The sequence below is a fragment of the Cyprinodon tularosa genome, unplaced genomic scaffold (genome assembly GCF_016077235.1).
Source record: "Cyprinodon tularosa strain WSP-4 unplaced genomic scaffold, ASM1607723v1 ctg680, whole genome shotgun sequence".
NCBI classification, from domain to species: Eukaryota; Metazoa; Chordata; class Actinopteri; order Cyprinodontiformes; family Cyprinodontidae; genus Cyprinodon; species Cyprinodon tularosa.
In genome coordinates, this window is record NW_024039430.1 from 269,185 (window position 1) to 286,344 (window position 17,160).

Genomic DNA, 17,160 nt, shown 5'->3' on the forward strand with positions numbered 1-17,160 from the left:
TCTATGACGTTTTGCAATTACACTGCCTGGCCAAAAAAAAAAGTTGCCAACAAAAAAAAAAGGTCACTCACTCTAATACTTTGTTGGACCGCTGTGGCATTGTTTCGATAAGCTTCTGCAATGTCAAAAGATTTATTTCCATCTAGTGTTGCATAAATTTTTTACCAAGATCTTGCATTGATGATGGTAGAGTCTGACCGCTGCGCAAAGCCCTCTCTAGCACATTCCAAAGATTCTCACTGGGGTTGAGGTCTGGACTCTGTGGTGGCCAATCCATGTGTGAAAATGATGTGTCATGCTCCCTGAACCAGGCTTTCACTATTTGAGCCCGATGATTCCTGGCATTGTCATCTTGGAATATGCCTGTGCCCATCAGGGAAGAAAAGGTCCATTGATGGTATAACCTGGTCATTCAGTATATTCAGGTAGTCAATTGACCTCATTCTTTGAGCACATACTGTTGCTGAACCTAGACCTGACCAACTGCAGCAACCCCAGATCATAACACCGCCCCCACAGGCTTGTACAGTAGTTACTAGGCATGGTGGGCGCATCACTTCACCTGCCTCTCTTCTTACCCTGATTCACCCATCACTCTGGAACAGGGTAAATCTGGACTCAGACCACATGACCTTCTTCCATTGCTCCACAGTCCAATCTTTATACTCCCTAGCAAATTTAAGCCTTTTTTTCCGGTTAGCCTCATTGATGAGTGGTTTTCTTATGGCTACACATCAGTTCAGTCTCAATCCCTTTAGTTCCCTTCGCATTGTGCGTGTGGAAATGCTCTTACTTTAAGTATTACACATAGCCCTGAGTTCTACTGTTGTTTTTCTTTGATTTGATCTCACCACACGTTTAAGTGATCGCCGATCACCATCATTCAGGATTTTTTTTCCGGCCACATTTCTTCCTTGAAGATGATGGGTCCCCACTATCCTTCCAGTTTTTAATAATGCGTTGGACAGTTCTTAACCCAATTTTAGTAGTTTCTGCAATCTCTTAAGATGTTTTCTCTGCTTGATGCATGCCAATGATTTGACCCTTCTCAAACAGACTTACATCTTTTCCACGACTGCAGGATATGTCTTTCAACATGGTTGTTTAGGAAATGAGAAGCAAATAATTGCACCAGTCGGGGTTAAATAACTTGTTGCTAGGTCTTGAACAAAAGTAATAGTTTTTATATTGGAAGAGCTGCAAAATCTCCACAGGGAAATTAGAGTCAACCTCAGTAGTTTGAAAATGTCTTTAATAAACTCAACAAAAGAGATATTTTACTGTTATTGTGTCAAGTTTATTTACAACAGAATCCTGAACAAGTAGGAGGATATGTGAGATTTCATGGAACATTATAGTTCTTAATTTTTCATCTTTCTTCTATACAGAATCCACTCCTTCTTAAAACCAGCATAAACTGGAGATGAAGTCCTATGCTGGAAGGGGAAACTCTGAGGGAAAACAATTACAAACCAGGGGCTACAAAAATCCTCTATAAAAACATTATCAACATGATTATTTGATTTTACTCACACACATAGACAAACATTAGTATATATGCATATAAATCTTTATATTCTCTTCCCATGTCCATAAGTGGTGAGGCTTTTTGCGTGCCCAAAACTTCAATCTTCAGCCTTTACAGGTTAGAAGTCCAGGCTGATCAGTAAGAGGTCTTCCCCACCTTTAGCAACAGTTAGTCCATGCATGAAAGTCCAAAGTTCAGTCCAGAGCCTCAAATCTATATGGACGCCCTCATCCGGGATAATAATATGCTGTACATCTGTTCCCCTAACATGCAGACAGACAGTAGAATGGAAACAACAAATGAAAACCACTTTGTCCACACAGAGCTAACCACATTTTTCGCAAGACAGGTATGAAAAGCTTCAACTTAACCATTTTTTAAAATTGAAGTAGCATTAGATCACAACAGAAAATAAAATCCTTCAATTTAATGATGTTAAATTAGCAGGAAAGAAATTCAGTTTTTATTTTTTATTTCTGATGACACAATAGAAACCCTGTAACAATCCATTTTCAAAGATTTTTTTTTTTTTTAAATCAAACTTTTCTTTTTTGTTAATCAGTAAGTTTAAGTAATTGGCTTCCAGGGGTTAGAATATGATGTCACACAGCTTTTTTTTGTTGTCATGGAAGAGAAATTAAATCTCAAATGCCTGCTGAGGGAGAGATGAAGCTAAAGGGAGCATCTTAGGGTCTCCATAGCAACAATTAGAGACTCTTTATATGTCAGCTGGTTATTTGATAAAAAAATAAATAAAAGCCATGTCTGTCATCACAACTATAAATATTTAAAGCATGAACTCAAAGTGGAGTTTTGCAAACTAATCAAATGCAACTAATTTTAGGCATTCTAATAACAGATGAGCTTAGGGTGAACCTAATGGTAAATATTCCGAATATATCCCATGCTCAGTAACAAATAGTGATGCATTTGTGATGCAGTTTGTTTACCAAAGGTCCTGGGAAGCTTGTTAAAGAGCACTGCATCATTAACAAAAAACAAAACAAAAAATGCCCTTTTTCATGATCGCCAGTACTTCCATGTTTAAATCCCATTAGTAACAGAGAGGAATCAGGAATCCAGAAAATGTTGACACAATGAAACCTCACAATAGACGAACTATCTTCTCAATTTAAAGGTTATTTTCGAAAATGTTCAATCCTATAGCAAATTAAATGTTTCACTCAAAACCATGTGCAAATCACAGTGGCTACTGCATCATAACTATTCATTTATATTATTTCTAAAAACAACCAGGGCCAATTATGTTTGATCTCTGAAGGACATTAAGCATTTATAGTTCTCTTCCAAAGTTCTGAACACGTGTTTTAATCAATCCTTTATCTATTACTAAAATAACTATCTGGATTCCAGCGTCCATCCATCCACTGCCCATCTTCTAAATCCATCCATCTTCACATTAAAAACTTAAGAGTTTTAAATTTAAGAGTGAGATCTTCATCGACCGGGGATGAAACTGAGGTGAGGTGGTGAGAGATGCGTAAAAACTGTCAGCATTGCAGAGTGATGTATGAGTCAGAGTAAAATAGACTGGGAAACTTACTTAACATTCATTTATTTGGAAGAAAAAAAACAAAACAAAAACACTGTTTACAATTCTGCCTGTCTGCAGAAAACTGAAAAGAAAAATGACCTCTGTGGAGTTTCTACATTTTTTTCTTACATATTTTTTTTTTCCTGTTTTTACAAGATAAACCATTTACATGTGTTACATGTGCTTGAAACCCTTTGATCCAACACACAGCTCAATGCAAACCTGACTACTGTCATCATTTTAAACATGATTTCAAATTAAAACCGAGTAAAATAACCGCTTGCTCATCTGTTCAGCACTCACTCACGCACGCACTCACATTTTAAGATAAGAGCGGGAAACTGTCGTCTAAATTTACATTTTTTTCCCATGATGTTTCTATTGCACAAAGCTGGATCCACAATTCATCAGAGTATAAATCAGGCTGCTACGGGACAACAGTTTACCGCTCTTTTTCAACATGCTCTCAAACACAAATAGAAACTCATGATACTGCAAATACATGTGTACACATATATACAAATAAAAGCAACCCCCTTCGACTCCCAATGCTGGTGGCGGGGAGGTGGCTTAACAATTTTAATGCATCCTTTCTGTATATGCAAAGAATAAAACTTTTCTAAATAAAATACATAGTTATCTGTTGGGGTAAGGACAGCAGATGAACAGAAGATGGAGCGGGAGGGGTGGGATGGGGACGCACAGGGGGTGTAGTAAGAGGGCAGGAGCACCAGGGGGAGTCATCAGGGAGGAGAAGATGAAACAGGCAGCCTGAAGAAGAGGGAGAACTCGGAACTGTGTTGCTGTTCTTGTGCCACTGCAACACTCCAACTCTTCTTTGCTTGTTAAAGTTCTTTGATTATATTAACATTAATTATAATGACCACGACAATGCTAAAAAAATACATATAAATCCCAGCCATGTCTCACAACTGTAAGTCCACAAAAAACTGAGGTGGGGTGAGGGGTGGTCCATTTAGTTCATCAGAGAGAAAGGAATCCAGAAAGAATAACAAAAAGACAGAAGAGAGGGGAGGTGGAAAATATGAGATGGGCCGTGCAGAAGGAGGGGCAGTGGGAGAGAGGAAAAAAAAAGGAGACAAAGAGGAGGGAAGCACAAAAACAGAACAGGCAGGATGTCCTGTAAGGGACAGGAAAGAAACGGCAAAGAGGAACCGGAGATAAAACGGGAAAAGAACGTAGGGGGGCAAAGATGATTCGTGTCTGGGTGTTGTGATCCACACTCTGGTGTCCTTTCTTAGGGATTTTTTTTTTCTTCACTGATTGGTGGAAAGCATGAAGTGATGACAACATGGCCTCATGGTCAGTGTGCCCTCTCTCCTTTCCTCTAATAAAGAGGAAAAGATCAGCAGTCGTCCCCGCGCTGGTTGCTCGTCCCCAGGTTGCATCATACCTCCAGGAAGCGAGAGCTGCTGGCCTTGGCATGGAAAGGCTCGGACCACATTCGCCGCAAATCCCCCTGCAAGAGATTATCACCCCCCCAAAAAATAGACACATCAAGATCGGGAGTCACAATCTGCTACTGTACCTGTCTTATCCTCATTTATTTGATACTCGTCCCTGAAGAAGTATTTGAACCTGTTCACTTTTTTCATTTCAGTTCCACAAACTTCAGTTTAAAGACTTAAAAACAATTCTCAAGTCTGAGAAATGTGAAATTGGTTTGTTGGTCATGGTAAAATAAATATTTACTGATCTAAACATCCCACTGGAGCTCTGGTGGTTAGGTGAGCCCCAAGCCTCAAGTCCTTTTCTGTTTTTCTCTCCATTTATCTGCTTCATGACCAACTTAAATACAGCCTCTGAAGAAAAGCCTCCCCATAGCATAATACTGCCAACACCATGTTTAACCGGGGGTGGGGGGGTTAGTTGTGTTGTGGTGAAAAATAACAATAGTGATAACAAAATATGTTCATTTCCTTTTAAGCAAAATCAAGAAGGAAATGTTTCTCTTCTAGATCTTCTAACTTTTCCTCTATGGATAAAACATAAACCTGTTAATGTACCTTTAGGTAAGCCATAGTGAGCAGAGGCAGCAGGGTGAAGGGAACCAAGTAGAGCAGAGCGGGCTGAGCGGCACGATGGATCCTCGAGGCCACAGTGGCAGTCAGCAGACCTGAGGAGAGACAAAATGTTCTCAAATAAATAAAGAATACCAAGAATAAACATAGCAATACACAGAAAGTTTATAAAAACAAAGCACATTGCAGTGGCACAGAGGCAGCACAAGGTTCATGAGAATAAAATTGTTAGACTAAAATAAGACGATTTCATAAAAAAGATAAAATGATTAATAAATAAATAAAAAAAAGAGATAAATCAAAGTGAAGACTATTAGGAAACTGGAACAAAATCTTGATTGGAAACTTAACTAATGATTAGATAACTCGGTCAAAGTCCACTCTAAACAAATAAATTTTTTTTTATCTCAGTTTAAAGCAACTGAGGGTTTTATTTCTTTTACAGTTTTCCGGGAGTTAATTCTAGATTAGTGGAGTATTACAACAAAAAGCTTCTTCTCCATGTTTGTTTCTAGTCCCGAGTAGAATAGAGGATAGAACACCTGAGAGGTCTAATTTGTTTAGATACTAACAGCAAGTCTAATATATTTTGGAGCAAAGCCATTCAGTAATTTACAGACTAACTAAGAAGTAAGTCTATTCTCTGATATGGGGAGCCAGTGGAAGGACTTAAGAATAGAGATGATGTGTTCCACTTTCTGTTTTAGTGAGGACTCTGTCAGTAGCATAACTGACATTGTTGCAATAATCAATTCCACTAATTAGCACTTTAATTAATTTTTATAGGTACTGCTGAGACATTTACCCCATTTACACTACCCTTGAAAAACCGATCCATGCTGAGACCGGTCCGAGCGCCGATCAGTTAACCAGGCCGAGCTCTGTTCTGACGACCGTTTACACATCACGCTATCTCGGTTCCTCGACTCCTCCCCTCCCAGTGACGATTTGCGGTATTACTGCCAGTATTGAAGGCGGTAATGCACCAAAAGTTGTTTGCCAAACACCATAAAGCACAAGAAGAAGACGAAGAAGGAGGGAATCAAGCAAATCAAAATGGCGGTGCCCGTCACATTCAGAAAGTTATGCTTGATTATTATTATCATCCCAGGTCGCACCACGCTCTTTTGAAGCCATTATTTAAAATGTTGCGTGGAGAAGATTTTGATTGTTGTTTATAGTTGTTGTTGTTCTTCTGTTTTGTGTTGGTTGGCAAGCAACTTCCGGAGGGGCATTACCGCCAACTACTAGAATGGAGTGTCAATCAGAACGTGCAGCCAGATGGAGATGACGCATTCTGCTCATGCGCTCTTGTTATCAGAGAACCGAGCCAGGGACAAACCGAGCCGAGCCCACCTCTGGAACTGGTCTGCAGTTGTGTCTAGCTCAGTTCAGTTCAGTTTGCTTTCCATTTACACACGATAAGTTATCTCAGTTACTGAGCTCGGACCGGTCTGGGCACGGTTTTTTAAGGGTAGTGTAAATGGGATAATTGGTCCTTTAATCCTTGAGATGCTCTTTAGGTGATAGAAGGCCAACTTTGTTTCTGTCTTTATGAGCCTTTGAAGGTTCAGGTCCAAGTCCTTAATTACACCCAGATTTCTAACCTGACAGGTGTTTTTTAGCGGTATAAACTGCAGCTGAATGCTAACTTTTAAATGATCTTTCTTGGTGTGAAAAATATTACGTCAGCTTTTTTTTTTTTTATTCAGCTAAAGAAAATGTTGCCACATCAACCCATTGCTTTATTCTATGCATTTACCCAGTGCAGTCACTTGACTCACGACTTCAAAATTTGGTCCAAATTTTTATATTTATTATAGTCTTAGTTGGGGGGAGATTGTAGGTACTGAAAAGGGGTGTTTTTCATGGTCTTTGATGTAAAATTTACCAACTGACATAAAACAGTCACTGTCCTTAAGTAATATATAAACCGGTTAAGGGCTGTATCAGAAAGGCTGGCCCAGTGTTCCAGGCGCCTCTCTGGAAGGCAGGGAAATGGCTGGTCATCGTTAGGTGTTTAACGCCTAAAACACAACTTTTTAAAATAATCTTACTGATTAATGAGAGGTTTGTGATGGGCTTGTAGTTCTGCAGTAGCAGCTTGTCCAATTTACCCTTTTTCAACAACGGTTTGAAAATTGCTATTTTTAGGAGCTGAAAAAAAAATAAAAATAAAAAAACACCTGACAAAAGGGATATATGAATTATTTGAATTAAAATCAGGCTTTATGACAGGCAGAGCTTTCTTAAGGAAGGTTGTGGGTAAAACTTTGACGAATGGAGCTAGAGCTTAGTTTGTTTAAGATTGCTTTGAAGTTTTTTATGGTTTGATTGGAAAAAGGCAGAACCGTTGCAGGCCTTGGTTGAGTGGAGTTCAGATGCTACAGTCACACGATGCTTTGTTTGACTGTGGCAAATAAGACATAATAATCCTTATTGTTTAACCTAATTCTGCAAGACAAATCTAAGAAGACCTTTAAAAACCTTGACCTTCTACATCCAACAGCCCATTGATTGGCTTCTTACCCACAAAGTATCCGATGAGAGTACAGTGGAAATATGAGACGCGCTGCATGCGTCCGGACATGTTGCCAGGCCCCGGGACCTCCCCTGTTGCTTGCTTCTTGTAGTTATCATAACGCAGGACAAAGCACAACAGAAGCCCTGGCATCACGATGTCTCCTATTCCCAACATTGAGAAATGGCTTCCTGTGGAGCTGCATGGAGGAAAAGAGCGGAAATGAGGATGAAACACTAGAGCAGACAGACTAGAGAATCAGTGTGGCTCAGCAGTGCAGTTAATGCTAATGTACACATCAGTGCTCTCCAACTAAAATGAATGTATTACATTTCAATACTGACTTAACTTAAAGGTCTTAGCCCCAAGGAGAAGTGTTCTCAGCTAACTATTTGCTTTACAAATATCCTGGGATTTAAAAAGGTCAAATGTTTGCATCCTCTGCATAAACAAACGTATAATATGGTTCCAGAAAACACCATTTGGAAGCGGAGAGTTGTCTTTTTTTTCTGTGCAAAAATTTCAGGTAAGACTTTAAAGTTGTCTAACTTTTTTAACATTGGAAATGTAAAAAAACCTAAAAAAAACTTTACAATTTCCAAAACTATTTAGGAATCAAGAAAACATGGCAAGACCAGGTGAAAGATGATACATCTCTCAGCTTCTGGTTTAGCTTGTTTTCTTTTTTTAGTTTATCAAACCTGTTTTTCCTGTGAAGTGGTTTAAAATATGTTCTGCATCCATCATCATTACTAAAAAAAAAAAAAAAAGCTAAAAAGGAGGAACAGATAGTTGCTTTGTAATTGCTAAAAATCTAAGGGCCAACTGATAACCTTCAAATTCAGGTTTTTACATAGATTAAAAGCCAAACATGCTCTGGGAAGCTTAATATCGAGTACAGCAAAATCTAAAGTAGTATGAGGTGGCTGAAGGGGCTGTGTTCAGAGGCTAATACCACTGTTGACCACTGTCACATCTAATAGGCATCTCGCTGCCCTGCTAAGTAACAAATAGGATCAGGGAAGGAAGCAGTACACTGCGAGTGGAAAGGCTTTGTTGCAAGTGAAGCTTGAGCACCGGAAAGTCTTGTCATGATAGTATCTCCATCAGTACTCACACCTAGACAATGTGTTGATGTTACGGACATGAATGCAAAGCGATCAGTTCCAAATAATACTGTGGAAGGATTATCCTAAAAGCTTTCCCCCCCCCCCCCCCCCACATTCTCTGAATAGCTTCAGAGGGCTACTCTGTAAAGTAAGTAATATTTCTATCAAATGTTTAGATCCTTTTAAAAGAGAACTTAGAAGAATTGCATGAACACACCCATTTTCAGAGTATTTAACAAAGCTACAAATCTCACAAAGACCAGCAAAGGTCAATTTTGTGAAAAACAGAAACAATTCTATAAATCTTACCAAATCCCTTGATTACAGTGGTGCTGGAAAGTTTGTTAACCCTTCAGAATCATTGATATTTCTTTAAATATCAAGCATCAGCAGAGTTACACGAAATCCTAATTCATAGATGGCGATTAAACCACAATTTACCCTTAAAACATCCAAATTATTTTAACAATAACAATAAAACTACATCTTTTGTTTCACTTGTTGTTGTGGTTAGTCTCCATCTGCTTTTAAGATTTCTGTGAAAATCTGATGATGCGTTTGTTCTTAAATATATCAGGTTCTGATAAACATTACCAAACTTTCCGGCACCACTGTAATGTGAGTGTTACCTTGGGAAGACCAGTTTGCCAGGTAAGGAGAGTCGGGGAACATCGCGGCCCATTCCTGGCCCCAGGTGGAGCTTCCTGGAGAGAACATCTATGGGATTTTCAGCAGGCTGAGTGGCAACCTTAACCATCACATTACTGTTAAAGATGTAAGCTGAGAAGAACACCTTCAGGGGAAAAAAACAAGAGAAAAACAGCCATTAGTTGTGCTGAAATTCTATCCATCGCATTTCCAAGAATCAAAAATTATTTTCCATTTATCCCTTTAACTGCATTGGGTATGAAAAAAATAAATGTTTTCCACCATCAGTGATGAAGGATCAACAGTTTTAGTTGGGCAGAAGCCATATTAAAGGATGCTACGATTACTTTTTAAGATAAATTATAACCCACAAAGGAGTAATAATCCCAGCTATTCACTGCTAATGACTGAGTTGATGTTTTAATCCCCTGTGAGGGAAAATGGGCTCTTATGAATGAGACCCAGATGATCTCTGCTGCTTTAAAAACTAATTCAACACATAAAATGACAAAATAAAAAGTTATGTTTGGTTTCTTTTTAGAGCATTACACTGATGTATAATTATACCAACTATTCTAGAATATATTGTTCTGTTCGACGAACCAAAACATGTCACTCAAAAAGAGGATTGCTTCATTTAAAACATAAAAGTTTATTTTAGTTATCATGCAACCAGACTTTCTTAAATTAAATTTTCAAATCAATGGTAATAAAAAAATCAATGTATGATCCTCTGTGTAACATTTTGTTCTCTGTATAGACATTAAGAAATGCTAATTAAACATAAATAATTATTTTTTTTAAGCTTATATTACCTCAAACAATAAAAATATCAGAAATTATTTTATGTAAAACTAGTTAACATTTTTACTTAAAGGGGTCATAGAAGGCAAAACAGAGTTTACATTGTCATAGATGAATAACGATAGTTCAGTGGGTGAAATGGACGTACAGAGAAGTTCAAACCCCATCCACACCTCCTTTCTCTGCAAGTCTCACAAACGACTTCCACCATAAAACGGGCAAATTCGGACGAAGCACCGAATTGATGTCAATTCGGCGATGTTTCCTAATTCAGTTCTGGCCTGTACTTTTGTCACGCCCCGAAATTGATATACAGACCAGCCCACTGGTTCACTGGCACAAGAATATGAATAGATATGATAATGCTATCATATCTAGGGTGACCAGATTAGGGTTTCTGAAAAGGAGGAGACTTTTTTTTTTGGGGTGTGTGTGCGGGCGGGGCTGACTGGTCCGTGTCCGAAGCCAGCGATCGAACCCGACCCAGTGACGGTCCTGCCTGCGCGGTAACACAGGCGGGGGGAAGCACAGGGTTGCGGCTACAATCACCGGGTCGGATTCGGTCGCCCGGTCCCCTGCTGGCTCCAGCCCTCCATCCGCCGGAGTTCCCGGACAGCCCCGGAGCTAATGTCTCGATTCTGTTGCACTGTAATCGACAAAAATCCAGGAGGATTTTTGAAATTCCCCATCGCATTTTTTTTTTAGGTATGACAAGTAGGACATGTACGGGAAAAAAGAGGACGTCTGGTCACCCTACAATATCAACTATTACATTTTCCAGAGTGAGTTAGTGCTTGTTGCTATGATGAATCTTTGCTCAGCAGTTTTGCTTGTTGTTAACCAACCAATCAGCACACAGCTCATCTAAATATTCATGAGCATATCATAAAAGAAAGAAAACTTGTCGTTTCATTTTGGGGCTCTTAGCCAGACTTGCATTAGGGCTCATAGAACAGCAAATATGCCATTTTCAGCCAAATCAATGTTACCCACCCTATTCAGCACCAAATACCCTATAGAATCATTCTATGACCCCTTTAATAGCTAGACTGTAATATCAGCCATATTACTTTATCTTCTTAGCCGGGTAGAAAAGTTTAGGTTAACCTCCATATAATATAAAAATTGTCTGCAATTCCTCCTTAGAGGACTGACTAACTGATCTTTAAACTTACTGAGGATGATTGCATTAACAGAATAGCAGCAAGTACCTCAGAATAGACAGCCTATTGATGCTTTCGTTTTTTGAAAACACCGCTGGAATTGACATCCCTAGTAGCTGTGCATCTTTTTAGTGATGCAGGTTAAGTTGATGGAGATCACTTCTTACCCAGAAAACATCATAAATGAGCAGTCCTGACAGCAGCAGGCAAGACACCTTCAGACTGGGAAGTCGAACAAAGGCGATCATGGCGACGCACAAGCCCATGGCTAAAGCTGCAACAAGGCAGAGAAAATTGGACATTTAAAAACTTATTTCCACATTTTGGTAACAACCAGCACACATATCGGGATTAGAACAGATTCCATATATTTCATTTATCCAAGAAAAAACAAAAAAACAAAAACATAATCTATGAGGTTACACTAAAGAACAGATATTCATATATACTTTTAAAATTGAACTTAATACTTGAACATGAAATGGATATGATGCATATTCTGGAGGCTTGATAAAGTAGAGCCTTTGAGTTTTCTAGACCTGCATTATCACTTAAAACTGCCACCAAAATTGACTGAGCAACTATGTGAATACAGAGGTACATGTCGTTTTTTTTTATCCACTGCATGATGGAAGGAGTTGCAATTTAGCTGACTATCAAAGCCCCTTTAAGAATTGAGTGCACTGCGGTAAAGGCTTGGAAAATAACAATGTAAAACCTTCTTAGTGTGAGTTGGGTCAAGTTCCTTCAGCAGATGATGAAAACTAGATTTGTCATGCAATGTATTAAGCATGAAGTCACAACTAACAGCTATGAAATTCCTAAAAAATATATATATTTTTGATATTAAAAGACAAGTCTGTGCTAAGACTGAGGGATAAAATATGAGAAGGAATGTGATTAATTTGTATAAAAACTGAGGAATGAGTCTAATGCGTTGGTTCAGATGTTAAAGCTGCTAAATGAAATCTTGAAATGTGTGTGACATCTGTCGACGTTCCCATGAAAGGGAACACTTTGTCACGTGAGCTGCCACAGAGTGACGCACCGTCCATGAGGAGCCAGTGTCCAGTCAGCACCCAGATGAGGACCAACATGACGGAAAGAGAGAACGACAACAGCTCGGCCAAGGTGAAGCGTCCACAGCAACCAAATGAAATCCTGCAAAGCAAAGAAAGTAAAAAAAAAAAAGCAAAAGAAAAATCTCAATCAGAGAAAATGCACAAGAACAAGCATTTTACATTTTATGAAGAGAAACAATGGCTCGTGGAAAGGAGAGAAAAACATGTGGCATGCTTAAGAAGATTCAATTCCTAATTTGAATATTTTTAGCATAAAAAACAAGAAGTAAAACAAAAAGAATAGCTTTTATAGTGAAAGAAATTAAAACAGAAAAAAACCAATGCTCTAGAAAGGATCCGTCACTTTACAACTTTTTGTTTTCTGCCAAACTTAAATGTTTAGTATCATCAAACAAACAATGATAACATTAGTTAATAAGCAGTTTTTAATGGTGACCTTAAGCATTAGGAGGACCTATTCAAACTTATTATAAACCTAATCAGCGATTGTGTCTCTTGGGACAATAACAGCCAACATCCAGTGTTTGCTTAAGCATGTTTTGCATCGGCGTGGAGGAGCTTTTTTTGTCCCCTCTTTGCAGAATGGTTTGAATACATACAGTCACAACAGGTTACCTTGTTTCAAGTTCAGTCAAATTATTTGTTGTTTATGTCACTTTGATATATGACTTACACATAGTGACAGAGCAGCCTTCGTTGTCCAATCAACAGCTGAAGTATTAATAACTGTTAGTTGCAACATGTACTTTCTTTTTCATCTCTTTAATACATTTATTTTTGGGGTTATTTTGGGATTATATAGGTGATTTTTTTTAAATGTTGTGTTATATGCTTTTGTGAGGTACTTTGTCAGTAGTGGTGTTTAGCTTAAAATGTATCTATAAATACAAATTTCCTCTGTCTTTCAGAATATTAAATGATTGATTTTCATCTTATTTTATGTAAGTGAGGCCTCCAGTACTCATTATGTTGTTCTGAGTTCTTTTCTGAACTCTTAGAGGAATCGTAGACAACAGCTCCATAAAAGGTTTATTGGAGACCCGGAACCATAGAATTTTTTTAAAAAACTTTTCCACAATGAGAGGCCAAAGACTATGTTTTATTTGCTCTTGATTACATTTTTTAAATCAGGGCATAATGTGTTTTTTTAAACTTCTTTTTTTTTTTTTTTAGCATAAATCCCTTTTTGTCAAGCAGGTTCAAATCAAATATTTTTTTGATGTCGCAGTTTGAGCAGCAACATCGCCCAGGTGTGACATGTAAAGCCAAATCAGAAAAATCTTGATTAAAGGCGTTTCACTTTGGTTACAAGGACGACTAAACATCACATATATTCAATGTAGTTTAGCTAATCATGTCAAAGCATCATTTTGTATTTCTTTTTTTTTTTTTTCTTTTTTTTTTTTTTTACAGACATGGGAATTATTTTTAGTGAAGCATTTTGGTGGGGCAAAAAAAAAAAATCTGGTTGATTACAATTTTTTTTAATCAACAATGATATTTAGGCTGTCCTTTAATATTTAGAGACATAAAGAACCAAAGATTCCAATGTTTATATTGTAAAGCTGACTTGTTAAGGGTACGGTAATAGGCCGATTCATTGAGCGTTCTGAATGTTTGGAAGATGTAAAAAACAGAAAGGAAGAGATATGAAAAGGCAAAATGCCAGAACTTCCTTACTTGTTCTGCGGGGAGCAGGGTCTGGTCAGATACTGGCACATAGGTAACAACAGGAATGCAAATGCAATTGTAGCAAGAACTGAGGAAAGGAAGAAAAGCACAGCAGTGAGAGCTTCAGTCTAATACACCTTGACAGCTTGTAGGAGTCATTTCTGAGAGTTAAATGGGGCAACTAATGGTATTCGGTTTCAAGACATTCTCCTGGGTGTAACCACCGAACAGCGGCGGGAAAACCTTATAATGACTCTACATGTGTGGTGCTTTTGTTGCACTCCGGAGCCGCATAGTTACCTGCAGTGCAGATAGTGAAGACCACCTGAACCGAGTCGAAAAAGAAGAACATGACTAGTAGGGACACAGAAGCTCCTATTGGCAGAAACAGGGCCTGTGTGGAGTCTATAGTTTGAATGCCTGGAAAACAAATCATGTCATAAAAACACAAACTTCATAACATCAAAGCAGCCACATCAAGCAACTGATGGAGTTTGATTTGTAACACTTACTGTTGTTTGTGTTGCTGTTATTAAAAGACCCCGTTGCTGTGGGGTTGCCGTCTTTATCCTTCTCCTGGTTCTCACAATCCATGTTTAATGACCTGCAAAAGCAGCAGAAAACAGAGTCATGTAGAAATATCACACTTCATTTCTCCTAAAAACGAAAAGTCTAACTTCCTCTGAAGACGTGCCCGCAGAGTTGAATTCATTTAGGCTGCCAAAAAGAAGTAGTAAGTAATATAGAAAAAAATCTAAAATTTACAGCGAAAAGATGTCAAATAAATTAATGTTCAATGGTTGAACTTAAAATCCTAATGAAACTCACATTTATTATAATATATAGTACCCAGAAACAGATTTTACAAGAAAGGTGGACTTATAGATTATCATTACAAAAGTTTTATTACTTCAGCTAATCTTTAGGACGGCTGCTTTGCACCACCATTAAACTGATCACTATTAACAACTAATTTTCATGAAAACAATAATCATATTATGTAGATAGTCTAATCTATTCAATGGTAAAGTTTGCAATATTTTGCACCAAGCAAAAACATATTAAAGAAGACATTCAAGAATGATAAAGACAAAGCTCCACTCTTACATGTTCTGCTAATTGAAATTAAAAAGCCTGAATATAAAGTTAATATAGGATGTTAAATAAATTGACCAAACTGAAAAAGAAACCGGACAGGCTAATTTCAGAGACAATAGGAGATTTAACAGGAAAGGAATCAATTTCTCCTGAACTATCACTTTTATAACATACATTTAATGAGATCAAATTCTGTTTACAAGCTTATATATTGTATATACTGAAATTATAATATTACCAATATAATTAAATGTGCTCAACAGAACCAAAGAGAAACTGACAAAGGTGGCCAGATAATGTCTGCAAATTAGCAATAAGACATGCTGCAAATTCAAAAAGATGTAAGCCTGATTCTATTATGTATTAGAGCTGCAGAAAATAGATGTTCCCGTCACTGGAGGAACAAACATGTGCTATATCACAATTGCAAAGGCTGCTTAGACACAATATTTGGAAGGTTATAGAATTTCAAGCATTTTGCAATGGAACTCATCTTTTCAATTAAAAAAAATCGGCCACTGAAATGGTCTTCAACTTTCTGTTAGCCGTGCAAATAATGTAGATGACCATGATCACATTTTGATGACCGAAAATGAAAGAGACGACAGAGGAAAATGTTGGTTACTTCTTAATGGATTCATTATTGATACACATAATTAAAGTGGGAAAAATACCAGTAATTTTGCAATCACCCCCTTTAATATTTCTGTTATTATTAATATATATTTTTTATTTTAAACAGAGCTTTCACCTTTCTTATCGTTGTATTTTGCTGCAAATTCAAAAAGCAGATGCTTGGCAGTATCACTTGGTTATCTTGCTATGACTAGTTAAGTGTTTGGTTGAAGGTAGGAATGCTTCCTCCCAAGGACAGTTTTTTTTAAAGTAATCTAGGAAAAACTTTATCTAATTCAGCTGTAGTTCAGGCTGATATAAAGCTGTCTGCTTAAGAAGATTACAGAGGACTTGGATAAGTTAAACAATAATTAGATTATTGCCATTATTTAAGAGAGAAAAAGAAAAAAATAACAAAAACAAAGATGTCAACTAATGGTAGAAGTGCTTAAATTAATTATTTAAATGACTCACCTGAAGCTGCCATAGACGATAAGAAGGATGGAGATCAGGAAGGTGGACACCTGACTGGAGTCAACTAGGGAGTATGCCCTAAAAACATGAGACAAAAGGAGAGAAGATTAGGGTTACTTTATTTCTAAACAAAAACATGTACGTATAAAAACTTAAGCAATCAGCTTTAAGTATAAAAACATGAATAAGGCATTTTAAAAATATTTTTTAATCAATGTTGGCATTAAATATTCAACTTAATTACCAAACAGGGTGAAATCAATCGTCATTCTTAGTATAAGAAGATAGACTAAACCTTTAAGAAAAACTTTCTTAAGACATTAAGATTCTTCCAACAAAATGATCCATTTATAAGTGAAAGAAAAGTAAAATAATAAACTATGTGACTTTTTACCCCCTTAGCCTATTCAATAAATACATAAAAACAGTTTATAAATGGATTAACAAAGAGCATGTTGTTAAAAGTTTAATTTATGGTCTGCATCTAATGATTGGATTAAAACCAAATTCACCTATTTATTTATTTATATGCTAGAGTCCTTAGAAAAACAACTTAAAATGGTCATAAAGAAGGAAATGTCTAATCATTGCATTTCTATTTTTAGTTTGGGGTATTTCCTAAACTTTGGCCTATGATTAATCCAAAATGTTGAACTTCTGCATTGGTCGAACTTCATCTGTGGGTCATTCCAGCTGCTCTATAATTCATCAATAAATGTCCTTGTGGTTGAAATTTAACCAGCATGTCCAAACAATAAACCCTCCGTGTTATGGTTTTAAAACTTAACTTTTGAATCAGCTGGTGAATCATTTCCTTGGATTAGGTGTTTTACAAAGTTATCTCCCTTCT

General features: G+C 37.3%; 1 protein-coding gene across 1 annotated transcript in view; it reads right to left on the reverse strand.

The window, feature by feature from the left end:
• Nucleotides 1-3,145: 3,145 nt before the first annotated feature.
• sppl3 (signal peptide peptidase 3) overlaps nucleotides 3,146-17,160 on the reverse strand; it is a 37,629-nt gene continuing 23,614 nt past the window's right edge. The window contains exons 2-11 of the mRNA XM_038267678.1: nucleotides 16,311-16,388; nucleotides 14,636-14,727; nucleotides 14,424-14,543; nucleotides 14,133-14,211; nucleotides 12,419-12,531; nucleotides 11,538-11,644; nucleotides 9,385-9,548; nucleotides 7,655-7,845; nucleotides 5,111-5,220; nucleotides 3,146-4,563 (exon numbers count right to left, since the gene is read on the reverse strand). Coding sequence (XP_038123606.1) covers nucleotides 4,492-4,563; nucleotides 5,111-5,220; nucleotides 7,655-7,845; nucleotides 9,385-9,548; nucleotides 11,538-11,644; nucleotides 12,419-12,531; nucleotides 14,133-14,211; nucleotides 14,424-14,543; nucleotides 14,636-14,727; nucleotides 16,311-16,388 — 1,126 coding nt within the window. The 3' untranslated portion in view covers nucleotides 3,146-4,491. The remainder of the gene's footprint in view (nucleotides 4,564-5,110; nucleotides 5,221-7,654; nucleotides 7,846-9,384; nucleotides 9,549-11,537; nucleotides 11,645-12,418; nucleotides 12,532-14,132; nucleotides 14,212-14,423; nucleotides 14,544-14,635; nucleotides 14,728-16,310; nucleotides 16,389-17,160) is intronic.